The sequence below is a fragment of the Guillardia theta genome (genome assembly GCF_000315625.1).
Source record: "Guillardia theta CCMP2712 unplaced genomic scaffold GUITHscaffold_60, whole genome shotgun sequence".
Taxonomy (NCBI): domain Eukaryota; class Cryptophyceae; order Pyrenomonadales; family Geminigeraceae; genus Guillardia; species Guillardia theta.
In genome coordinates, this window is record NW_005434614.1 from 140,514 (window position 1) to 164,911 (window position 24,398).

Here is a 24,398-nt window from a genome sequence, read left to right on the forward strand (position 1 = left end):
AGGTGGAGGGGGAATCGGACATTGCTGGCCAGGAACAGGAGGGGAATCGAAGAGGAGCAGCAGGAAGAGGAGGGGAATACGAAGAGGAGGAGCAGGAAGAGGAGGTGGAATACGAAGAGAGGGAGGGAGGGGGTGGCGGGGGGGGTGGGAGGGAGGAAGGAGGAGGGAGCCAGGGAGGAGGAGGAAGCCACTGACCTCGCCGATGGCTCCTCCGACAGTAGCAGGGGGTGGGAAAATGTTGTGGGTAGCGAGAGCCATCGGGTAGAAATGAGTCTGCGAGCCAGTGAGGTTAGAGCCGCATCGCTTCTGCTTCCTCCATCCGCCTCCCTCCCTCCCTCCTCCTCCTCCCTCCCTCCTCCTTCTGCTCCACCACAACCATCATCACCACCACAGCTTTATCACCTTCTTGAGGGCACCAGCTCCTTCAGCGACCAGTCGCACCATCTCAATCGCGTTGGGGTCAAAGGGAGACAACTCGACCTTGATGAACAGTCAGATTCAACTCGATCCATCCATCCATCCATCCCCCTCCTCCTCTTCCACTGCCTCTCCCTTCCTCCTCCTCCTCCTCCTCCTCCTCTCCCTTCCCCTCCACCTCATGTTTGGCTCCTCCCTCGTCCTTGTTCTCCTCCTCTCAACCTCTTTACTTCTCTCCCTCCTCCTACCTTGCCGGTCTCGGCACTGCGGCGGTCACGCCCACCGGACGGGGCGAACCACATGCAGGTTCCGCCCAGCGCGAACATCTCGCCAAGCTGCACGTAATGAGCACAAGAATGAGGGCGGGGGAGGAGGAGGAGTAGGAGGAGGACGGGGGGGTGGAAGGAGGAGAGGGAGGGGGGGGGGGGGGAGGGAGGAGGAGGAGGAGGAACACCTTCTTGAGGGTCTTCTGGTTGTGTCCCATCTTGGCCATCTTCAGCTCAGGTTCGGAGTCGATGTGCTTCTTGGAGTAGACCTTCCTCGCTCGTCAGCGACTCCAGCTGCAGCTTCTGCTGGGGACTTACCGTGAGGAGGTTGCAGCCGCGGGAGAAGGGGACGACGATCGCGTCGCGGAGGACTCTCTCACCTGCCCCGGCCGTCAGGTCCCAGCAGGAAGGAGGAGGGTGTCAAAACTCACCTGCCATGAAGACGATCTGGGAGGCGATCTTGCCGTACTCCGGGCCCAGCTGGTCCTCAAGGCTGGCATAGCTTGTCACGGAACAGGGGGGACGAGCAGGGGAGACAACAGGGTGAAGATGCAGTGAGTGTCGCTCTCAGACTGATGGTTGGACAGGAAGACTACGTTCTCCCCAGCCTGTCCCATTCATGTCAGACCCTTCGCGGCTCCTCCCAATCCCGCCTCCCGCCGCCTCCCCCCAACTTCTTTCCGCTTCCTCTTCCTCCTCTTCTTTGACCTCCATCCGCCGGCATTCCACCGCAAATTTTCACCACCTCCTCTACTGTGCTCTTCTTCCCTTGCCCTCTCCCTCTCGTCACCTCGAGTTGCGCCTTGATCTTCTGCAGGTTGTGTGCTCCGACGATCCTTCGAGCGAGTCACGGCAGGCACAGCAGGGGCAGGAGCAGGAGCAGGAGCAGGAGCAGGAGCAGGAGCAGGAGCAGGAGAAGGTGGGGAGGGAGGAGGAGGAGCATGAGGAGAATTTACTTCGTCTCGTCCCAGTCCACCAGAGGCCTCGTGAAGTCGATTCCGAAGGCCTAACGTAGCACATGAGGATACCAAACTACACGATCCTGCCACCGTGCCTGCCGCCCAAACTAGCCCCATCTCTTCCAACCTTCTCTCCTTCAATCTCCTCCTCCATCTTCCTCCTCCCTCCTTACCCCCCTGCTACCTGGTAGTTGAAGAACTGGCTGTCGGAGTGATGATAGTTGTGCGGCTCGTAGTGCTTGCCCGTCACCTGATCGCTGTCACCACCGAAGGCCAGCTGATTGTCCATCAGAGTCCCGCGTACCTTGTTGTTGCTGTCGAAGTAGTGGGGGCGCTTCCTTTCCTTACGAACCTGCTCCCTGTCAGCCTCCTCTCCACCACCAGCTGCTCGCACCAGCTCGGTGAGGGTGGCAAAGTAGTCATCGACTGCGAACTTCTTGTCTTCATCCACCTTGGCGGGGGCCTGACAACAAGAACAAGTCAGGACTACACACACTACCTCGTCCGCAGTTTCGACACCCCTCCCGCCACCCCCTCCACCTACCCCCCGTCACCCCCCTTTCCCCTTTCCCCCTCTTCCTCCTCCTCCTTCCCCTTCCCTGCTTTCCACCGCTTTCTTTTCCCCTCTGTGCCCACCCCCCACTACACACACACCGCCCTCACCTCCTCGAACTCCTCCTCTACCCTCTGTCCTTCTTCCTTCCTCTTTCCCCTCTCTTCCTATTCCTTCCCTTTCCCCCCCTCCCCTCCCGCCCGAAGAAGCACCTTGGATAGCGCATCCTTGTAGTTCTGGCACCAGTTCAAGATGATGTCTCCTGTGAGCTGGTCAGACCTCTCCTCTCCTCGAGTGCAAGCACATACCATCACTCTTCAGCAGCTCTCCGTCCGCCACGTACTTCTCGATCTTGAGCAAACATCACCCAAGTAGCATCTCACGGACTCTCTCTCGCACCCTCTTGTCCAGCGGCATTTCGTCCTTGGGCAGCATGAACTGGCACTCTTCTCGCAGTTGAGTCTGACAAGACCTCGTCAACCCCCTCCTCCTCTCACGTGAGCCTCCTCCTCTCTCCTCTCCTCCTTCGTCTCCTCCTCCTCTCTCCTCTCCTCCTTCGTCTCCTCCTCCTCTCTCGTCTCCTCCTCCTCCTCTCTCCTCTCCTCCTCCTCTCTCGTCAACGCTCTACATCACCTGCACGCCGATCTTGCGAGCTGCAGGTCGGAAAGGATTCTCAGTCGAAAGCTTCGCAGCCGGCGACGCCACCATGCGAGGGGCGCGGAGGGAGTAGCGAGACTTCTCCGCGCGAGAGAAGGAGGCAACGTTGGCATGGTGAGCTGAAGAAGCTTGTCAGATGGTGCAGCAAGCGCATGCATCCTCAAACCTGAGAACAGAGACGAGGGGGAGAAGGCCTGAAGCAAACAGGGTTACAAGGTGAAGATACCCTACCACCGCTCTCTCAGTCACTGTTGCGGTCGCAGGCAAGCACTCAACACACTCTTCACTACTCTATCTCTGTCTCGTTCTATAACGCAAACTATAAGATGTAAGGCATATCCTGACGGCTGTCATGACAGGAAGTCCGTTGCACGATTCGAGTCGCTGCTACCCCTCCGTGCTAAAGGTAGAGCGTCTTCTGCACTCTCCTTTTTTCATTATCCTCTTTCTTTCGTTTCGTTCAGTAGCTTCTATTCCTTATCCCCATCCTCAGGTTCTGCTGACACCCTCGGTGCAAGCAAACAGCTCCATCAGGGATCCTGGAGTGTTCATCGCCTGACTTGCTTCTGCTCTATCTCATAATTCCAGCAGAGCTGCAACATCAACGACTTCCTCTCTCTTTCCACTCTTCATCTTCTACCTTTCGTCCTCTCTCTTATCCTCCTCCTCCTCCTCCTCCTCCTCTTACCTCTGCCGCCATGGCCATGGCCATAGCCATAGCCACCTTCCAGGAGGCCATGATCGCAACCAGACCACCCCCACCCCTCGGACCGCATCAAATTCGAGCCTACCCCTCCTGGATTGTTTATGCCTCAAGTCCCGAATGTCGGGATCACCCTGACCCCCAAGTTTTAGGGCAAAACCACCCCTACAATAGATACTTGCTTTCTCTTACCAAACTACAACTACCCCTACCCCACTCCATCAGAGCTTTTTGCTGGCAACTGACCCCTGCTTGCGAACTCGAATACCCCCACCCTCATATCCAGCTTCAACCCACCCGACCCTAAGGGGGTGGGTTATTTGGACCCGGAGCTGCCGGGCCCGGGCATGAATCGGCCGCCGGCCCGGGGAACTTTCCGAATAAATAACCGTCGAATAACGGTCTGGTAGGTCAATATCCCGGCAGCTGCGACACCCCTGTTTTCCGGTTATCACCGATCTGTAACCGTCATAACGGCCATTATGTCCCTTTGACCGGAGTCACTCTGAACCTTGTCTTGTTCCGAGTGGGGGGTGGGTACCCACATGTAGGTGGTGGGCCGCTGATATCCCAGATACTACTAGCGGAAATATGGGGGTGAAGACAGGGGAACATGGGGGTGTCAAGTTTTGTCGGCTTGATAAGATAGGGTGGGGTACTAGGCAAAGAAGGATAAAACTAGGCAGGGGTGAGAGGGGTTTGATACCCAATGAAAGCGATACCGCTGTCGTAGTGTGGCCACAAAGAGTGTAGAAGAGGAGGGGAGGAGGATGAACGAGGGAGGAGAGGAGTAGAAGAAGTAGGTAGAGGACGGGGATGAGGGAAGACTCATATGATTATGTTGAGGAGATTTCACGAGATGAGGGTACAGGCAGAGAAAATTGTAGCATGAAATCGATTTAAGATTTTTTCAAGACAAGGAGACATGGACATAGCGCAGGTTCGACACAGCACAAGGGAAGAAGCTTTGATTCAGTGTGTGGAAGAATTTTCGTAACGAGAGAATCAGAGATCTCCCGAAGAAGGAATCAGAGGTCCGGGCATAGGATTTCAAGAAATGATGAATGGATGAGTTACTAGAGTTGAAAGAGTGGAATACAAGTCATCCTCAGACTTGGATGAGAGGGCTTCAGGTGAGGCAGAATAGATGACAACAAAGAAAGAGAAAGTATGGGTTGTCTCTTGAGGAACAAGTCTCGTCCCTCAAACCTTATGTTTGGTTGACTGGAGTCCTGAGACGACGAAGGGGACAAAATCGCGTTCAACCCTCCGTATCCTGACACTCGACATGGTTGCAGGAGATAGGAGGCGCGGTGAAGCAGAGCATGAATGTTTGAGATGTCTTGGGAATGTTGATCTCAATGAGCTATTGAGACCTCCCCGCCTCTTACAATGAACAGGTTGCAACTTGACGACCGGTCGCACGCGAAGAGCGGCTACCAGTCCGCTCGACCCAACCATGTACAGACGGATCTTGTCCCCAGCCCCTCGCATCGGTCTGCTCCCCGTCGACTCTCGTCGGATAAGATCTTCCAGGAAATCCTCAAGCCGCAAGACAACGACAGCCCTAAGGGCGAGAATGCTGCCAAGACTGAGAACAAGCGGTTCTGGCCACAGAGCATCTACACCTTCGATGTGACGAAGTTCCTTCGATTCCTGCGGAAGGTGAAGAGAAGAATAGAAGTGGATGTCGACAAGGCACAGCTGTCTGTGTACGACCCTGAGACCGACGTGTTGAAAAAGAGAATTGTGATCTCTGAGATCTGGGGAATGACTTCAGGAGACAAGAACAGCCCGAACAAGCTGATCATCCGACTTAGCAACGAGCATAGCGACATAGAGTGCGAGTTCATCTCCACTGAGCAGAAGATGCTCTTCATTACTTTGATCCGTGACCTGAACCTTCCGTCGAAGAGAAAGTCGTCAGACGCCAAGGAGACAAGCACCCTCGGTATCTGGCCTGACGCCTCGACGCGGCAGAGCTTCTTGAGCCTCGGGCTGCTTCGAAAGGTTGACCCGCAGGTCATCCAGCAGATCGAATCGCTCTTGAAGCCGCGGGTCTTTGCTAAGGGACATACGATCGCGAGGCATGGAGCTGCCTGTACGCACCTTTACTTCCTCATGAGCGGGAGCGTCTCGTGCTATGGCCCCGACGGTCGTAGAATGGCCGACAAGGGTAGGGGAGAGTTCCTCGGGTCCGCGGAGCTCATGGCGAATGCCGCTGCTCGGTTTCAAGAGATGCAGGGCAAGGTGAGAGCGTGACAGTGTAGGAGAGGGAGCGAGCAAGGAGTTGCAGGCGAGGAGATGAGCAGCATGACGATCGCGTTGCACGAGGCAGGAGGGAGAAAGAGAGGAAGGGGGGTGAGGGAGGGAGGGAAGAAGCTCACGGGAGGATGGCAGGTGATGCTCTCAACAGCGTTCAGCTCGACCGTTGTTTGCAACTCAGACTGTGAGGCGATGGAGCTGCGACTGGAAGCCCTGCTGCCCGTCCTGTGTTCTTGCGACCCCCTCTACGAGAACTTGTACGCGATCGCCACTGCTAGAGCATCGGTAGCTGCGCCTTATTTCATCCCCGAGTTGCTCTCTTTGGCTTGACTGGCGAGCAGGTCCGAGGGATCAAATTCTCCCAATTGAAGGAGGCAGCGGAGGATCTGGAGCAGGAGACGCTCACTTTCGACCAGCTCACGCAGAAGCAGAAGATGAGGTTGCGAGCTGCAGGTCTGTTGCCAAACACTTGTGCTCCTTCCTCGCGAGCTCTTCCCCTCTAAGAACTCCTCCTCCTCTTCCCTCTTTTGTCCTTCTCCTCCAATACCTCCGGTGTTGTCCTCAATCAGTATGTGACAGCCTTGTAGGCATGACGGAAGAAGACGTCATGGAGAACCCAGAGCTCGTCCTGCAGATCCTGAGAACCAACGAAGGTCTGGACACTGAGGCCCTCAGGTACCTGTGCAACTGCAAGGTAGGAGCTGACGCGTTTGCAGGACCTTCCAGCTCTTCAGGATGGTGGACAAGCCAACCTTGACAAGAATCGCCAACCAGCTGAGGCCCAGGTGGGGAGGAGGAAGAGGAGGGAGGAGGGAGGGAGGAGGAGGAGGAGGAGGGATGAGGAGTTGGGTGGGGTGGGGAGAGGTGGAGATGGCCCTGAAGGTATCGTGCAGGCGGTTCAATGCTGGAGAGTACGTGCTGAGAGCGGGAGACCCTGGAGACTCTATGTTCTTCATCAACTCGGGCAGAGTTGCTGCCGTGGTCAACGGTCACGAACTGGAACCAATGAGGATGGGTCAATTTTTCGGGGAGATCGCACTTGTCTCCCACTGTGCGCAATATATGGGACAGTCAGGGTAAGTGAAGAGAAGGGAAGTAGAGGAGGAGGGAGGAGGAAAGGGGAGGGGGGAAGGGAAGAAGGGAGGAGGGACGTTGGGAAAAGACCCTCAGGGAGGGGAGAAGAAGTAAGATGAGGTGGAAAAGAGTTGAACTGACTTTTAATTCTTTGCAGTTTTGTGATCGCAAAGCGAACAGCAGATGTTGTCTGCAAGGAGAGCTGCGATCTCCTCGAGCTCCATAAGGATGTCGTCATCGCCATCCTCGACTCCGCGCCCAAGCTCAAGTCCACCTTCTTCCAGGTCTTCGCGCAGCCGCGGGAGGCAGCCGGCTGACGTCCCACACAGGCGCTGAAGGAGATGGCTGAAAAACGCTTGTCTCGAGACGAGCAATCAGGTGGACTTGTCCAGTGGCCGCCCCCTCTCTGACTCTCCTTCCTCAGGCGACGTCAGGAAGTCCACCAGGATGATCAACTACTCGTTCAATACAAACTCCACCTCATGCCAGAGCTCGCCTGCTCAGACGCCGCTCTCTAACGCCATGTTCAGTCCTCTTGGAGGAAGGAGGGTGCCTCCTATGTCGGACTCTGACATTGGTTCCCCGCGCACGCAAGCCATGTTCTCTCCTCGTGCTCTGGACTCGCCCAATTCGCCCGCTCGGTCGGGAGATCTCCGATATGCAGAATTCAACTCGCAGAAGAAGGCGCCGCCTCCCATCAACGGAGCAGACGGTCCCTTGCGCTTCCAACCTCTTGCTCTCCCTCAACCCTTTGCAGGAAACTTGACGCTGCAGAAGCTGCCGACGCAGAAGCAGTTCACTGCTGTGGCCTCTTCCAAGTGAATTGCAACAATGGGGAAGACGAGGACTGACGTCTCGTGCTCTAGGGCGAAGATCAAGAACGGCGTCGACCCCCGTAAGCATTGGGACACCCTGCAAAAGCTGGCCAAGGGGTCGAGCGGAGCTGTTTATCTGGGACAGCCAAAGGAGAAGGCGCTGAGAGATGTAAGGGTTCTTCGCCATCTTCTTTCACCCTCCTCCTCCTTCTCCCTCCCCTTCCCCTTCCACTCTCCTCTCCCTCTCCTCTCCCTCTCTCTCTTCCTTCTCCTTCTCATCGTTTGCTCAGCGATGGCCGCGAGTGGCGATCAAGAAGTTCGCCATGAACGAGGAGACGGAGCTGGAGGAGCTCGAGAACGAGATTCAGATCATGAGCGTCAGCAGCCACCCCAACCTCGTCGAGTACATCGATGCCTACAACTGGTCTGGACGTCTGGGAGGAACCAAAGTCTGGGTCGTCATGGAGGCGATGCAGTATGGGGCCATGAACGAGATCCTGGAGAAGTGAGTCGAGGAGGACGATGGGCAGGAGTTGGAGGGGAGGCTGACGTCAACGGCAGGGGATGGAAGTCTTGGTACGGCGGGGAGGGGAAGAGCGCACAGCACGAGTCTCTCATCGCGTACATGATGAGGGAGACGTTCCAAGGGCTGGCATACCTCCACTCCTTCAGCCGCATCCATCGCGACATCAAGAGCGACAACATCCTCGTCGGGGCCGGCGGGACTGTCAAGATCGCAGACTTTGGGTTCTGCGTGCAGCTCACCAAAGAGAACCAGTCGCGCTCCTCCGTGCTCGGGACTCCTTACTGGGTGAGGAGGCGAGGAAGGGGGAAAGCAGTAGAAGGGTGGGGGAGAGAGGAGGAAAGGAGGGAGAAGACAGAGAGGGGAATGGAATGTGACGAAATGGAGAGAGCAGGGAGAGGGAGAGAGGAGAGGAGGAGGTGGACAGAGAGGAGGGACAGGGACGAGGACTGTTGACGCTGATGCTCGCAGATGGCGCCTGAGGTCATCCGAGAGAAGCCTTACACCACCAAGGTGCTCAACGATCATCCAGACGTTCATCCTTTCCCTCCTACTCTTCCTGTAAGTTGTTCATCCCCGTGTGACGAAGCGGCAGGTGGACGTCTGGTCGACGGGCGTCGTTTTGCGAGAATGCGCACAGAAGAATCCGTGAGAACGATGGGAGGGAAGGGGGGAGTGAGGAAGTGGAAGAAGCGGAGGGAGGGGAGAGAGAGAAAGAGAAGAGGAGAGAGGAGGGGGAGAGAGGTAATGATGTGCATGTCAGACCATACTTCACGGAGACGGTCTTCCGCGCCATGTACCTCATCTCGACCAAGGTGCTCCTCCTCTTACTGCCGCGTCCCTTCGCTACCCCCGTTCGCTCATTCTCTTCTCCTCTCACTGACTGTGCTAAGGGCATTCCGGGGCTCGACAACCCTGGGCGTTGGAGCAAGGATCTGATAAGGTGATAAAATACAATGGAGGCGATGGAGCTGACGAGAGTGTATTCAGCTTCGACAAGGCTTGTCTGCAAGTACAAACTTCGCTTCTCCTCCCTTGTCTTGTGTAACTTCTCTCCAGGTGGACGTCAAACATCGCATGTCCAGCGCCGAAGCGCTCGATCATCCGTAAAATTCCCTACCTCATCTCCATTCACCTCTTCCTCATCACATCCTCATCTCAGGTTCCTTTCCAAGGCGTGCGATGCTGCATTCTTCGAGCAGGTCAACCGTGAGAGCGAGTCAAGTCAAGCTGATGGCTTGGCAGATGATCATCAAGTGCTCCAAGGGGGAGAAGAACAAGAAGACAACGCTGTGAACGAGAGGGAAATGGCAGTTAAAGACCCTTAAACCTCCCCCTCCTCGTCCTCCTCCATATCCTCTGGCTTCTCAGCAGTGCTCTGCTCGACGAGAAACTGCCGCAACGTCTTGTTCTCAGCAGGACAGAGGTCAGCTGCTGTCTGTCCGGCTTGGTTCTTCCTTTTGGCATCAGCTCCATGGCTGCATCGCACACGCGTCACTGGTAGCAAGCGACAACAACAGCCCGCACCTGACAAGCATCTTGCACGCAGGCTCCCGCGAGTTCAGTGCAGCGAGATGCAGGGCAGTGTTCCCTAACTTCGTCTGAGCGTTCTTATCGCAATCCTTCTGAGCGAGGATGTACTGCATGACCTCCACGTGACCATTGGCCGCGCACATGTGGAGAGGAGTGTGTCCTTGCGAGCTCTGGGCGTTGATATCAACGGGGTCGAGCCACTTGATCTGTTCTATGCATCTCTTGAGGCGCTTGGCATCTCCATCTCTAGCTGCTGTATGCAGAGGAGTCCAGCCCATGACTTGAAGACTCGAGGGTTCACAGTGCGGGTTCAGACACGATGTTGCATTCTTGTAGCACAGATGCCTCTGCCAGACAACCAATCAGACGATCAGCGGGAAAATGCAAGGGTATGGTGAGAGAATAGTGACTAGCAAGGACTGCAGCATCCATACAACAAGAGGTTGTATGGGGCGCAGAACAAAACTGAGAGGATAGCCAAACAGGTTTGAGAATGAAAAAGTCGCCATGGAGAGAACATGAGGAGAAGGATGGCATCAGAAGCTGCATTGTCTGACTTAGCAGGTGCAGGAGAAGGAGATTCATAAGATGGAAGAAAATGCGAGGGAAAAATTCTTGGGAGGGGGAGGACGAGGATGAGAGCAAGAACGAGAGGAAGGGAGAACAGGAGGGGTGGAGAAGAGCAGGAGAGAAGGATTAGGATCAGGATCAGGATCAAGATATGGTCAGATGGAGGGGAGGGAGGGAGGACAGCAGGGAAGCTCAGGAGAGAGGTCAGGAGAGAGGGAGGTCAGAACAAGGACTAGAACCAGGCCACACCCAGAAGGACAAGGAGAGGTAGAAGACGAGAAAGAGGAGGAAGAGGATGATGTATCAGAGTATATGAAGAGGAAGGAATGAGTGTTGTGCTCGTTGTTGCTGCTCCTCTTCAGTTCAGAGCATGCGCTCTTCCCGCCATGCAAGAAATCAAAAACAAGGAACAGGTTCTGGGGGAATAGACCCTGAGTTATGGGGGTGGGGGTGGGGTGGGGTGGGGTAATCTTAAGTAGCTAGGGGGGTGATTAACACTCTGGTAAGGGGTCCAGGTTGAAAAGTGAGGGGTTAAATACCCCATTGATGGGGCTTCTCTTAGGGGGTAGGGGAGTAATGGGGGTGGGTAGTGGGTCAGACGGTTGCCTTGACTGGCACAACAGCAGCAGACGGTTGTACATTGAACGGTTACCGTTACACAATTAGGAATCAAACGGTTACAGATATTAACGGTCGAACTAGTCTCTGACAAGCTCGCGAACCGCCATGATTGCCTGCAGGAGAATGAGGAGGAGGAGGAGGAGGAGCAGGAGCAGGAGGAGGAGGAAGAGCAGGAGAAGGAAGAGGAGGAGGAGAAGGAGGGGCAGGAGCACAGGCAGGAGCAGAGGCAGGGGCAGGGGCAGGAGGAGAAGGAGCAGCAGGAGCAGCAGGGGCAGGGGCAGGAGTAGATGAGGATGCTGTGATATTGGAGGATGGGGGCGAGGGGAGAGAGGGAGAGTGTGGACGTCCATCACCTGTGTGGCGCGCTGGGTTGAGACATGATCCTCACCAAGGCGCTTGACGAAGACGTCGAAAGCTGTTGACATCAGTCAGCTCATGGACACGAGAGGAAGCGAGGAGAAGGAGAGGAAGCGAGGAGAAGGAGAGGAAGCGAGGAGAAGGAGAGGAAGCGAGGAGAAGGAGAGGAAGCGAGGAGAAGGAGAGGAAGCGAGGAGAAGGAGAGGAAGCGAGGAGAAGGAGAGGAAGCGAGGAGAAGGAGAGGAAGCGAGGAGAAGGAGAGGAAGCACAGGAGAAAGAGCCATACCATGATTGAGATGCTTTACCATAGCCTCGAAGTCCTTGCCTTCATGAACAATCCTGAAGGACATGTATGTGAACACCCAGCAGAAACAGGAGACAAGGGGGGAGATTCAGCGGTGGTGCTGGAAGTCGAGGACGACGAGGGAGAGGGAGAGGGAGGAGGAGAGGAGAGAGGGAGAGGGCGAGAACGAGCACGAGCACGAGCACGAGCACGAGCACGAGCACGAGGAGAAAGAGGTGGAGCAGGAGCAGGAGCAGGAGCAGGAGCAGGAGCAGGAGCAGGAGCAGGAGCAGGAGCAGGACGAGGAGGACGAGAAAGACCTCTTCTTGGTAGCAGCGGAGAAAAACTTGAACGGCCAGGAGTTGTGCCATCCGAGCTTCCTGCAGCTGCCGGTCAGAGCCGACCAGACGAGGAGAGGGAGATGACGAGATGAAGAGGACGAGATGCAGATGACGAGATGAAGATGACAAGATGAAGATGACGAGATGAAGATGACGAGATGCAGATGACGAGATGAAGATGACGAGATGGGTGGTTGTCAACGAGGTGGCGAGAGGAGGATGGGAAAGAGTAGGAGAGGAAGCAGCAGGACCTCTTGGATGCGTCGACTTCGCCCTTGGTTTGATAACAGAGAGCGATGTTCCAGTGTACATGTGCGACCTGTCAAGTACGTCAAATATGGCCCTCGAAATGTACATTCTCCTCTCCTTCTATTCCTCTCACTTCCCCTTCCCTTATCTCCCTTGCACTTCACAACCTTACTCCTCCTCACCACCACCACCTCCTCCTCCTCATCTTCCTCCTCCCCATCCCCATCCCCATCCTCATCCTCCCACCTCCGGGTGGTCCGGTCCGAATATCTTCGAGACAGTGCTCAATGCCTCGTTGTACCACTTGAGCGCCTCGTCCACCTGAAGTCCCGTCAGCTCCTTTTCCTCACCCATCCAACTTCTGCCTTGTCATCTCCTCCCCATCTGCTGTGCCTCCCTCCTCGACTATCACTTCCCCTCTCCCCATTCCAATCTTCTCTTCTCTCGTGCTCCTCCCTTCTCCACCGTTTCTCCTTCATCTGCCCTCCCTCTCTTGCACTGCACCTTATAAAGTCCCTTGAAAGCATTGCCGATGTTGTTCTTCGTCCACCCGACCGAGGGGTCATCTTCCCCGAGAATCTTCATCTGTAGCACAAGTCACACGGGGTGGGAGAAGATCGGACAGAGACTGAGCGAGGACGAGGAAGGGGAGAGGGGAGAGGAGGGGAGAGGCGAGGACAAGGAAGGGGAGAGGAGGGGAGAGGAGGGGAGAGGGAGGAAGCAGAAGGGACAACGTGACATTCCTTGTGTTCGAGCGCGTACTTGTACTTGCGGAGAGCCTGATGGAAATTAGTCACGATTCCCCGACCTCCTCCCACATCTCCCCTTTCGTTCTCTCCTCCTCCCTTCTCCTCCCCTCTCCCTCCCTCCTCTCCCCTCCTCCCTCCCTGTTCCATCTCCTCTCCCTCCTCCCTCCTCCCTCGCCCCTCCCTGTTTCTTCTCCTCCCCGTTTGACTTGCCTCCATGTATTCGCCGCGAATGTTATGCACGTTGCCCATGGCATGGACGACCTTTGTGCACGCTATCAGCCACGGCCTCTCCTCTCTTTTCCTCTCACATTGGCTACGTCGAGGTCTGGCTCGTTGCCTTCCACCCTTTCTTGGAACATCTCGAGGGCCTGTACGACGGTGAGGGGGAGCACCGGGGAAGGCGAGGGGAGCAAGAGGGAAGGCGAGAGAGGAGGTAAGGCGAGCAGGAGGATCCTGGACCTTCTCATAGAAGTCGTAGGCTTGGTTCGAGTACTCTTCGATCTGTCGCAACCATTCTTTCTGCAAAGGGAATGAGGAGCAACGAGAGCCAAGGAGCAGGAGGAAGGAGGGGGGAGGGCAGGAGCAGCGAGAGCTGCTAGCGGCGAAGCGAAGACGACGAGGGTCCTTTACTCACCTTCGGTCCAACTCGCTGGACGTTCTCAGCTTCGAGCTCATAGGCTTGACCCACGTGCATAAGCTAAGAAGTAGTCAGAGCCTCTACCCCAGGAAAGATCCAGCTGCTGGCCTACCGTGAGCGCGAGGTCCGGGTGAACCCCTTGACCTGCTCAAGCTTGAGGGCTAAAGAAGAACAGGAGGCAAGTGGCTGTGCGACAAGGAAAGAGGGAGGGGAACAAGAACGAGTGAAGGGGAAGAGGCGGGAGCCAAGAAGTCAGGAGAAAAGAGGAGCAGGAAGGTGCCGGGAGGGAGGACCTGAATTCTCATAGATGTAGGCAGCCTTCTCGAAGGTTTCCAGCGCCTCCTCAGCTGCTCCCACGCGCAGGAGAGCGACGCCCATGAGGTCAACCGTGTGAGCGACTATGGGATGAAGGTCGCCCAGGTGCTTCAGTTGGATCGCCAGGCACTGCAGGAGCAGCGTCAGTCTCCTGCTTGTCTGCTCCATCTCTGCCCCTCCTCTCCCTCCTCCTCTCCCTTCAGTCTTTCTTGCATGTTTGATGCCTCTTCCTCCCTTAATTCCTTCCCTATTCTCTCTCTCGCAAGCATCGTCGTCCCCTTTCCCCGCCTCACTTCCTACAAACCTTGTCATAGGTAACGAGCGCGTTCTTGTAGTGTCCCTTTGACATCAGGAGCGTGCCCTGCAACACAAACGTGAATCCTCCTCCTCCACTCCCCTCGTCCTCTCGTTCCTCCACGTCCTTCCCCCCCACCATTTCCACCCCTTCCTTCCTCCACCACCACCGGTCCTTGCGGATCTTTCCTCCCCGCACCTTCTCTGCAAGCGTGGTTGCATCATCCATGGAGCCTACGGGTTGTCAATGTTGCTGTAACTTCCACCTCATCATTCCTCTCTAGTCCCTCCCTCCTGTCGGTCTCTCGCTTCCCCTCGTCTTACCAGCAACAGCTGCCGCGTTTTGCGCCTGGTGCTTCTGCTGCGCCTGTTGGAACTGCTGTTCGTGGATGCTGAAGAGTCGTCAGTGCAATTGACATCTCTTCCTCCTCCTCACTTCTTCGCTCGCTGCTGTTGGGCCTTTCAAGCCACTAGTCAGTTTACTCCATACAAGCCGCCACTTTTCACCTGCTGCTGCGCGTATGCTTGTTGCTGCGCGTATGCCTGCTGCTGCGCGTATGCCTGCTGCATGCATCAGTTCAAACAAGACGCAGCGCAAGCTCTACCTGCTGCATGAGCATCTCTTCCTCCTCTGCCTCGAGCATCGCTTGGCGCATAGCTTCTTGCCGAACAGCTTCTTGCCGCATGGCCTCTTGTCTCATGGCCTCCTGCCGCATGGCCTCCTGTCTCATGGCCTCCTGTCTCATGGCCTCCTGCCGCATGGCCTCCTGCCGCATGGCCTCCTGTCTCATCATTTCCTGCCGCATCTCCTCTTGCTGTGATCTCCTCATCGCTTCCTGAAGATGACATGCATCACACAGGGTACTTTCTCTCTTCCCCCTTCGTACCTGACGAGCTAGCTCAGCCTCCTCTTGCTTTCTTCGAATCATTTCCTCTTGCATGCGCTGCTGCTGGGCCTTCATCCTCCCGTCAGAATCCTCACTCGTCCTCCCCTCCTCTCCCTCGACCTGCTGTTGCATCATGTAGTACTCCACCGCACGATCTGTGATGTCGTCGTCTTCGTAGTATCCGCCGCGACCGCCATATTGCGCGTAAGTCTGTCAAGTTCGAGTCAAGTCAGAGTTGAAACTTGGTGGCAGTTGCAGCATGAAGCAGGGACTGATTACGTTTGAGGCGATTTGAACCCAGTCTAGGGGATGATGAAGTACAAACGCATCATGCCATGTGAGGAAACTAGGTTGCAACAACGACAGGGAATGTAGATGAGGGGAGAACAGGAGGATGGGTGGGGGGCGGGAGTGAGAAGGAGGGGGACGGGGGGGGAATGGGGGTAACCAGGTCACGAGAGATGAAGGATGGCGGGCAAGGGGGCCAGAAGGATGAGACAGGAGGGAGGAGGGAGGGAGGAGCAGGGGAGGAGGAAGGTAGGGCGGAGGAAGTCGAGGAGGGCGGTTGTTCACCTCCCCCGCCAGCATCGCCAGCATGATCGCCAGCAGCGCCACCGCGGTGGCCGCACGGCCGCCCATTGTCCTCGAGACCCCCTAGTGATGTACCAATTATATATAAATCCATATAAATTTCATAATTATACGATGAGACCCGGTGCCGGCTCCGGGCTCCGGGCCCGTCGGGCCGTCTCAGTGATTGGGCAATAAATATTTTAAAGGGTCTCAATAAATATTTTAAAAGGCACGTGCGGTGATGCGCTAGACTGACGGGACAAAACAGAAGACGGAGTACCAGAGAACAAGAGAACAAGAAAACAAGAAAACAAGAGGACAAGAGGACAAGAGGACAAGAGGACAAGAGGACAAGAGGACAAGAGGACAAGAGGACAAGAGGACAAGAGGACAAGAGGACAAGAGGACAAGAGGACAAGAGGACAAGAGCAAGGTACAACTGGGGTAGAAAGTCGTTACTCAACGAGAGTCGAGGATGGGTAAACACAGCAAACCCTTCATCGACAGGAAGAATGCAACGGTCTATCGTCTTGTGCATCCTGATGAACAGAAAGAAGGCGACAACGCTGGTGTTGGGAAACTGGCGAAGGTCTATGGAGATAAGAACTATTTCTCTGACGACGATGAAGAGGAATATCCCTATCGATCAGATTCTGGAGACGAGGAGGAAGATTTAGAGCAAGAAGAATGGGAAGAGGAAGATGAAGGCGAAGAGGGAGTGATAGATGATCATGACGACCAGTTCGATGATGCAGAGGGTGCAGACCCTCCTGAAATTCAGCCGGGAATATGGAAACGGACGGACGAAGATGCCAAGTCAGAGTACACCTCATGGTCAAAAAGAACAGCCTCGTCTTACCTTGCTCCCGAACGTCGTAAACAACTCTGGAAGGACATCGAGGAGTTTGGCTTGCCCGATGATGGTTATGACTACACGCAGCATCTCCGCAACCCAGGACATGGAGTTCGACTGGATGCTCAATTTCCAACGGAGCTCAAGATGCAGCTGGAGAAGAAGACAGCTCGCATGCTCCAAGATGCGCCGAAGCCAGCGAGAGATGTCCTTGCAACCTTGGACTCTCAAGATACTGACGACGAGGAAGCTCCAGCTCTGGAGGAGGACAAAACAATGAACTGGGTGGACGAAGGGAAGAAACTGATAGAGGAAGGAAAAGTCGTTGAGCAAGGAGATTTAGATGATGACTTCATCCACATGTTAAATGACGGCGAGGACGGCGAAGGTGATGATGAGCCTGATCCTCTTCTGTCTCAGCCACGAGACCTCCGTCTCCTTGACGAGAGGTTCGAAGTGTTCTTGCAGCAATATGACGACGACAACATTGGAGAGCTGACCGAAGAAGTTTGTCAGCCTCCAAATGCGGCAGTACAAGACGAGGAGTACTACTACAACCTTCTGCAATCCTACATCCATGGAACAGCAGCTCCTACGGGGAACATATCTTCAAACCTGAACATTGGATCCGAAGGACAGATCCTTCAGGAAGGCTTCGAAGAAATGGAAGAAGAGGACGAGGAACTGAGGGAGAAAACTCGTGCTTTGGCTCTGGAAGCAGGGGAGGAAAGTGAGGAGAGTCTGGAGGAAGTGGAGGTAGAGAAGAAGCAGGAATGGGACTGCGAATCCATACTCTCAACCTACTCGAACATCTACAACCGTCCAAAGGTGATCGAAGATTCCAAGAGAGCTACCAAGATTCTGCTCGACCGCAAGGGCCTGCCTGTGCTCATGAAAGGTGACGAGAAAGCCAAGTCACACGTTACCAAGGAGGCGGTCGAGGCTCATGAAGAGGAGGATGGCGAGACCGACTCAGATGACGAAGCAAGCATCTGCACGTCGACAGCAGCAGACCTTGGTCCTCGTCGACGTGGGGAAACAGCTGAGGAAAAGAAGATGAGAAAAGAAGTAGCGAAACAGGTTCTGTCCACTTGCAGCTAGCCGTCTCACACTGACATGACTGCAGCTGAAGGCGCAAGCTCGAGAGAAGAAGAAGCTCAGGAATGCTGCAGCTAAGGCGGAGAAGAGCAGCAGCGTTGCCAAGCCCTCAACTGCAGACCCTCGAGTTCGACAAGGTCTGAGCATCACGCGGTACTCGTAGAGTAGTCGACGATTCAAGCTTACCCCTTGATTCGCATGTAACAAGAACTTAGACGGTCACATGTCCATGCTTGAAAATCTTTACTAGTGTACAACTATTTCACATGAGGTAGCCTGAGAGAACCGATGGCAAATCATTCCTGCGAACCGTCAGCTTGCACTCCCCCAGTACTCCAAGGCTCATCACCTGTCACAGAAGGGCGGCATGCACGTCACGCCTCCCTTGGCATGCTTCGCACTTTTGCCTGGCAGAGAAGCCATTCACTTTCTAAGAAGGCCAACACGAAGATAGATGACCTCTGAGAGCTCCATGCGAGTTGTGAAGCCTCCTCTTTATCGACTCCTTGTGAAAGCACCCGATTATGAACAAGCAGCAAGACATACAACATAATGGCCTTACCAAGTGCGAGATCCTAGATCTCAGACTTTTATTCGAGCTCTCCAGCTCTTTAATCTTTCTCTGTGCGGCCGCAAGAGCCCTGACCCTGCATGCCACAGTCAAGCATTAAAAGTCGCCTAGTTATTCTCATACGAATGAGGATGACTGCCAGCAGTTTTCGACGAGGGGAGAGGCGATTGTGCAAGCATGGTCGTCAAATCTCTTCTCTCTCCTCTCATTGACATCTTCGCTGTCGCCATCATCGCCGCCATCATGACAACGGTCCCAAGGATAGTCGCCCAAGGGGCATTCATTGCAGCGACTCAGGGAGTGAAATTAGACCTTTAAAATTTGAAATATCGATTGAGAGTGAAAGTTTTCTCACACCTCCTCTGAAATGTGATATAGGTTTTGGATCAACGAAGCGACACCGTGCCATACAGTCAGTTGAATCAAACCAACGACAATGCCTTGCGAGACAGGAGAGGAGGGAGAGTGGGAGAGGGGAGGGGAGAGAGGGGAGGGAGGGAGGAGAGACATAGTGACAGAGAGTGAAGGAAACGAGAACGCGTACAGTGGTGTCTGGGTGGGATGCGAGCAGTATGGACCAAGAGGATAGGGGGGACAGCAGGGTGTCATTCTGGCAGATAGGCGAGTCAGGGTCGTTATGAGCAGGTGACAAGTAGGATGAAGGAAAGCGATGAGTTGTCTGAGAGCTGTAGGCTGATATTAGAGCAGCTAAGGTGTGTGTTTGTGTTGTGTTACAAGGAGAAATAGGACTAAAGGTACATGACCATGGGAACATTCTCGATAGTAGCGCCACTTGTGGTGGTTTGCACTGCTCACGTCTGAAACTGAGATCCGCCATGTATCTTACAATGATGTCTTGTCAGCCTGCACTCTTAATCCAACGAGGCATCGACATGGGTGCTTCTTCGTAGGCAGATTCGCCTGATTCAGTCCTGGGTCGCATCGATCTCAGAATGTCCTTGGGCAGAACTCCGCAGCTCTCCGGTCGCTCCAGCCCCGTGAGCTCCGGTAGAGCCACGCCTGTGACCAAGAGCATCTTCCGGGGGGAGAGCGACAGCATGACGCCGGCGGGATCGAGCATGGAGGAGCTGCTGTCATGCGAACGGACTTTCGCGCAGTTGAAGCGAGAAGGACGACATCTTGACGCGCTTCCTTACATGGAGATGTCGGTGGTGCTGAGGAAGAAGATCTACGGAGATGACAGCAAGGAAGTCTTGAGAGCCTGCCAAGTTTTCACCACGTCCTGCAACACTCTGGCGATGAACTGCCTGCAGAAGGACGAGTACGCCAAGGCGTACGAGCTGCTGAAGAAGGCGGAGCTGCTGACTGAGCCGCGGGGGTACCTGCAGGAGGAGAAGACGCGGCTGAAGCTGAGGGCTGTGACCTTCAACAACCTCGGCTGCTTCTACAAGCGCAGGGGGAAGCTCCACGCAGCGCTGCAGTACCTGGACAAGGCCCTCAAGATTGAGCTCTCGTCGGAGGAGGTCGACAACCCAGCTGGTACTCACCTCAACCTATGCGCCACCCTCTCTCAGCTCGGAAGACACGCACCGGCTCTCGAGCATGCGCAGTGTGCGCTGGAGCTGTTGAAGCAGAGTGTCGCCAGGAAGAAGAGCAAGGGGGGCAAAGTGAGTTTCGAACATTTGTCCTCCTCCCTCTGGTCCTCCTCCTCCTCCTCCTCCCCTCCCCCCCCCCTCCCCCCCCCCCCCCTTTCTTCTTCATCTCCCCTCTCCTCGACGTTTCCCCCCCCAGTTGACTTGACCCGCAGGCTGCGATGGAGGAAGCAAGCATCCTAGCGATAGCGTATCACAACTTGGCGGTGGAGCAGGAGCACTTGGGAAAGTGGGACGCGGCGATCCAATCCTACAGCGAGTCAGTCAAGATGGCAGAGAGCCAATGGGGCCCAAAACATCCCAAGACACACGCGATCACACAGTCGTTTCTTCAGGTGGAGGAGGAGGGGGGGAGGATTGAGAAAGCGGGGATGGAAGGGAAGAGATCTTTGAGAAAGATGGGTACAAAGGGGGTGGGAAGAATTCAACAGGAGTAGATGAGTAGGATGTAGGAAGGAGAATGAATGACTGTGATTTTTGCAGGCGAAGGAGAAACTTTCACGGAAAAAAGCTTTGTTGCCCACAGTGAAGGGAACACGAGAGAGGAAAGCAATGGCGTCTCACACTATCAGCGAGCATGAGATGATTCAGAGACGTCGAAGGGAGGAGGAGGAGGAGGAGGAGCCGATCAGAAGAGACGGTCGTCTTCAACAAAGCCACACGCTTCCAAGGCTGCCACTTCACAGTCGAGGAGGTGCTACATCCGTCCCTCCTCCAGTCTCGTACGCATCTGCCCCTGCTACACCTCCAGGCAGGAAGCGAGTGACGCTCTCGGATATGCGAGGAGCCGGCAACGGCTCGGCCCCGGTCTCCTCCCGCAGGCCCATAGACTCGTCGGGCATCGAGCCCTACCGGAGAGAGTCGAGGACGCAGATGGCTGTGCGCTGGGCAGAAGGGTTCGGAGAGAGGAGAAGCGAGAGCGAGGATAAAGTGGGTGAGGAGATGGAGAGACGGAGGGAGGGGAGAGAGGGGAGGAGCGAACGAATGGGGCCGAGGACTCCAACGAGCATGTCGATGGTGAAGAGGAGGCCCGAGCGCGGAGGGGCCGTGAGTGCTCCACTAGAGAGGTGAGAAGAGGAGGGAGGAGATGGGTGGAAGGGGGTAGACATGACTGTAGCTCTTGCAGAGACTTCGACGACATGTCGATAGACGAGGAGGATAGGCGGGGAGCAAGCTCGTCTCTGGCTGGACCTCGCTCTCCTGTTTCCCCTGCCATGGATCATCCGACCTACGTGCCGGCTACTCACTTTGGAGTTGGGGAGGAGGGAAAAGGAAGACGAGGAGGAGGAGCTAAACCTATCAGGCTGAAACCGATGGAGGAGCGCGAGAACCTGATGCAGCGCGTGAAGCTCCTGGAGCAGTCGCTCTCGCAGCTGGGAGGAGGAGGAGGAGGAGGAGGAAGTCCTCTGAACAACTCGCTGGTGTCCTCGAGCTCTAGTGATCTTAAGGTCAAGTGCCATTACGGAGAAGACGTACGAGGTGCGTTACATGATCATCTGCTCAACCTCAAACTCAATCGTCGCTCTCCTGCTTCATGCAAGCGTCTGTTCATCTCTCTTCCTCCCTCTCTGCGACTTCGTATGCTGGTCGGTTGACACGTTCGGTTGCAGTCTTGATGCTTTCTCACAACATGAGCCTGCAAGAGCTCAGCGACGGGGTGGAAGGAGAGTACAAGAGGAGGATGCGGATGAAGTGGAGGGACGAGGAGGAGGATCTGGTTACCATATCATCGCAACAGGTCCCCATAGTCTTCTTGCTCGCTCCCCGTGTGAAGGAGTTACAGGCGCTGGAGCTGGCGCTGTCCGAGCTGAGCAGGTTGGGGAAGGACGTTTTCCACCTGTTCCTCTTCGACGTCGAGCCAGAGCAGCTCAAGAGCCAGCAGCAGGACAACAGGAAGGAGCCTGGAAGGCCCCGCGACATCCGGCGACCTCTCGTCACAGAAGAGGAGGAGGAAGAGGAGAAAGGGAAGGAAAAGGAGAAGAAAAACAAAGCAAGCGAGGAGGAGGAGGAGGAGGAGGAGGAGGAGGAGGAGGAGAAAAGGAAGTGACGTTATCGAGAATGATTCCTCGCAACCGACGCAAGGAGACTGCTGCTGCTCTTCTCATTCAGCGTCTCTATCGGGGATTTCACGTCCGCAATGGTGAGTGAAGGGGTGCAGAGAGGAGCGAGAGGGATCGAGGGGAGGGGAGCGAGTGACTTAGCGGCAGAGCTGTTAAAGGAGCGGGCGAACTCCATTAACGTCTCCTCCATCTGCGAAGATTCGCAAGCATCGAGTCAGGAAGGAGAAAGTTTAGAGGGAGCCGTTCGGGAGGACGGGCAGGAGATGCTGCAGGAGCGAGCAGCTGTTGACATCCAAAGGATCTTTCGGGGGCATGCTGAGCGAAGGAGACGGAGGGCCGAGAAGAGGGAGGAGGCGGTCTGCATGGGAGAGGAGGAAGCGCAGGCTGTACTGGCTGCTGTAGGTGGAGGACGGCGAGTTTCCTATCCTGACCGTCTGATCGCAGGCGGTCAAGAGAAGGCTGCATCGGTCGAGATTCCTGGCGGGGAAGAGGAGGAGGGTAAGACTTCGAATCAGTCTCGCATCGCTGACCACCAGGACCAGGAGCAGGAGCGAGCAGCCTTGACCATTCAGCGGAGAGCTCGAGGAAATGCAGTCAGGGAGGCCCAGAGGATGGAAGAGAGCAGGAGGAGAGCGGAGGAGCAGGCTGCTGTGCGGGTGCAGGCGGTGCTGCGAGGTCACTGGGGTCGAGGATACGCCCGGCGTTTGAGGAAGACCGGGAGAGGAAAGGGGCTGGTGATGCGAAGGTACCGCATGCAGGAGGTGAAAAGCGATGGGAAGAAGAGGAGAGGAGGAGGAAGAGGAAGGGGAGGTGAGTACGTGGAGATTGTCAAGGGCTCCTCCTCCTACTTCCTCGCCCGCTGCCTTCAAACCGACCGAGAGGTTCTTCTTCGCTTCCCCTCCTCCTCCAGCGCCTTCACGAAGGAAGCTGCTCTCCTCCAGATCCTCCGCTCTCCCCACGTCCTGGCCGAGCTAGAAGCCCAGCAGGAGGGCGAGCAGAGCGTCATAGTGTTCCCCCCGCCTGAGCTCCACCTGACCGACTTGCTGAGCTCCAAGAAGCGGATGGACACGAAGAGCTCAGCTGGGATCCTCCTGGACGTCGCACGGGCCCTCCAGTTCCTGCACGGCAAGCGGATGGTCGTCTGCGACCTCTCGGCCTCCTCGGTCGTGAGGGCTGAGGGGAGGTGGAAGCTGCTGGGGCTGAGCTGGGGGCACAAGGAAGGAGAGCTGTTTGCGGGGGGTGTGACCCCCAGCAAGATCAGGCCCTGGCTGCCTGACTCCTCCTGTGACACCCCTGAGGACTTGGCAGCCTGTGCAGCTGGGGAGGAGCTGGGGCTGAAGGCGAGCATGGGGATGGACCTGTGGTGCCTGGGAGGGCTCCTGTACCGGCTGCTGGCGGGCAAGCCCCTCTTCTCCTCCCGTGAGGAGGCAGAGCAGAAGCTGAGCGCGCAGAGCCTGAGGGGGAGAGAGCTGGAGGTGGAAGTGGAGGAGATTCACGACGTTATGGGCAAGTACCTGCTGGAGAACCTCCTCTGCATCCTCCCCGCTGATCGCATGCTCGCCCGCGATGTCGTGCTGTATGCCCCGCAGATCGGATCGCAAGAGCTCTACACGGAGATGAATGGCGAGCAGGAGCAAGAGGAGGAGGCGGAGGAGGGGGAGGAAGAGGAGGGAAAGCAGTTGCTGGCACAGGAGGAATTGTCAGAGCAGGACGATGATATGGAAATACAAGATGGGCACGAAGGAGAGGAGGAAAAGGAGGAGGAAGGGGGACCAGGAGAGGAAGAGGACACGCACGAAGACCACATGGATGAGCGACAGCAACACAGCAAGGAGCAAGTGGAAGAACAGGAGGAGGAGCCGGAGCTGCTGCAGGATCAGGGGAAGGATATGCCTGCTCAAACAGCAACAAGAGAGGAGGACGAGTCGTACCAGCAAGACAAGAAGTCCGAGGAAGCAGAGGACGATGAGGATGACTTGAGCAGTAAGAGCAAGCAGCGTGTTGAAGACTTGCAGGAGGAGGATGGAGGGTCTCAGCTGCTACCTTCGCACATTGAGGAAGGAGAGATGACGAATGCTGTTGGCGCGGAAGCCAGTGCAAGTACGAGCTCCAACGGAGGAGAGGATGAGGAGAAGATGGCAGTGCAGCGTGTACGGGAGATGGGGGAAGCGGAGGAGGACGAAGAGGAGGACCAAGACACGATTGTTGGGCAGGAGAGGAAAGAAGACGTGGAGGAATCCAAACTCGAGGAGGAGGCGCCGCTTGAGAGCAGAGAAGAAGAAGATGATGATGAGAAGCGACGACCTGAAGCTGGAGGGCGGGTGGACGGCTGGAGAGATGGTGTAGCAGACGAAGAGAGCAATGAGCAGGAGCAGGAGCAGGAGCAGGAGCAGGAGGAGAGAGAGAAGCCGAGGGAGGAGAATAGGCAGGAGGAGCAGGGAGAGAACTTGAGGGAGGAAGGAGACGAGGAGCAAAGCGAGAAGCGCATCGAAGAAATGGAGGGGGAGGGGGAGGGGGAGCACGAGGAGCACGAGGAGCACGAGGAGCAGGAAGGGGGGGGGG

At 55.9% G+C, this 24,398-nt stretch overlaps 6 protein-coding genes across 6 annotated transcripts in view; 2 read left to right on the top strand and 4 right to left on the bottom strand.

The window, feature by feature from the left end:
• GUITHDRAFT_112554 (glycerol-3-phosphate O-acyltransferase) overlaps positions 1–3,591 on the bottom strand; it is a gene marked incomplete at both ends in the record, with an annotated part of 4,699 nt that extends 1,108 nt beyond the window's left edge. The window contains 18 exons of the mRNA XM_005828267.1: positions 196–273; positions 403–480; positions 666–752; positions 872–952; positions 1,002–1,063; positions 1,115–1,176; positions 1,224–1,291; positions 1,474–1,519; positions 1,640–1,689; positions 1,827–1,892; positions 1,947–1,994; positions 2,037–2,105; positions 2,408–2,457; positions 2,504–2,546; positions 2,595–2,657; positions 2,829–2,971; positions 3,019–3,046; positions 3,541–3,591. Coding sequence (XP_005828324.1) covers positions 196–273; positions 403–480; positions 666–752; positions 872–952; positions 1,002–1,063; positions 1,115–1,176; positions 1,224–1,291; positions 1,474–1,519; positions 1,640–1,689; positions 1,827–1,892; positions 1,947–1,994; positions 2,037–2,105; positions 2,408–2,457; positions 2,504–2,546; positions 2,595–2,657; positions 2,829–2,971; positions 3,019–3,046; positions 3,541–3,591 — 1,173 coding nt within the window. The remainder of the gene's footprint in view (positions 1–195; positions 274–402; positions 481–665; positions 753–871; positions 953–1,001; positions 1,064–1,114; positions 1,177–1,223; positions 1,292–1,473; positions 1,520–1,639; positions 1,690–1,826; positions 1,893–1,946; positions 1,995–2,036; positions 2,106–2,407; positions 2,458–2,503; positions 2,547–2,594; positions 2,658–2,828; positions 2,972–3,018; positions 3,047–3,540) is intronic.
• Positions 3,592–9,199: 5,608 nt separating this feature from the next.
• On the bottom strand, positions 9,200–10,114 carry GUITHDRAFT_153844 (hypothetical protein). Its single transcript, XM_005828268.1, has 2 exons — positions 9,760–10,114; positions 9,200–9,710 (listed from the first exon to the last, which is right to left on the bottom strand). The coding sequence occupies exons 1-2, from the start codon at positions 10,041–10,043 to the stop codon at positions 9,557–9,559; spliced, it is 438 nt and encodes a 145-aa protein (XP_005828325.1). The 5' UTR covers positions 10,044–10,114; the 3' UTR covers positions 9,200–9,556.
• Positions 10,115–10,956: 842 nt separating this feature from the next.
• Positions 10,957–15,713, bottom strand: GUITHDRAFT_164406 (hypothetical protein). The gene is made up of 22 exons (XM_005828269.1): positions 15,642–15,713; positions 15,069–15,278; positions 14,787–15,017; positions 14,689–14,745; positions 14,618–14,640; positions 14,506–14,573; positions 14,381–14,415; positions 14,192–14,248; positions 13,866–14,016; positions 13,685–13,716; positions 13,570–13,632; positions 13,395–13,454; positions 13,244–13,303; positions 13,146–13,196; positions 12,921–12,965; positions 12,691–12,771; positions 12,433–12,507; positions 12,189–12,256; positions 11,917–11,976; positions 11,600–11,652; positions 11,310–11,371; positions 10,957–11,069 (listed from the first exon to the last, which is right to left on the bottom strand). The coding sequence occupies exons 1-22, from the start codon at positions 15,705–15,707 to the stop codon at positions 11,034–11,036; spliced, it is 1,644 nt and encodes a 547-aa protein (XP_005828326.1). The 5' UTR covers positions 15,708–15,713; the 3' UTR covers positions 10,957–11,033.
• A 403-nt stretch (positions 15,714–16,116) lies between these two features.
• On the top strand, positions 16,117–17,755 carry GUITHDRAFT_112558 (hypothetical protein; the record flags this gene model as incomplete). The annotated part of the gene is made up of 2 exons (XM_005828270.1): positions 16,117–17,574; positions 17,621–17,755. The coding sequence occupies 2 exons, from the start codon at positions 16,117–16,119 to the stop codon at positions 17,753–17,755; spliced, it is 1,593 nt and encodes a 530-aa protein (XP_005828327.1).
• Positions 17,756–17,854: 99 nt separating this feature from the next.
• GUITHDRAFT_112559 (hypothetical protein) lies at positions 17,855–18,447 on the bottom strand (the record flags this gene model as incomplete). The annotated part of the gene is made up of 5 exons (XM_005828271.1): positions 17,855–17,894; positions 17,942–17,999; positions 18,052–18,097; positions 18,155–18,239; positions 18,287–18,447. The coding sequence occupies 5 exons, from the start codon at positions 18,445–18,447 to the stop codon at positions 17,855–17,857; spliced, it is 390 nt and encodes a 129-aa protein (XP_005828328.1).
• Positions 18,448–19,221: 774 nt separating this feature from the next.
• GUITHDRAFT_158222 (hypothetical protein) lies at positions 19,222–20,213 on the top strand (the record flags this gene model as incomplete). The annotated part of the gene is made up of 3 exons (XM_005828272.1): positions 19,222–19,791; positions 19,932–20,048; positions 20,112–20,213. 3 exons carry the CDS (start codon positions 19,222–19,224, stop codon positions 20,211–20,213), a joined length of 789 nt encoding a protein of 262 aa, XP_005828329.1.
• Between the last annotated feature and the right edge of the window lie 4,185 nt (positions 20,214–24,398).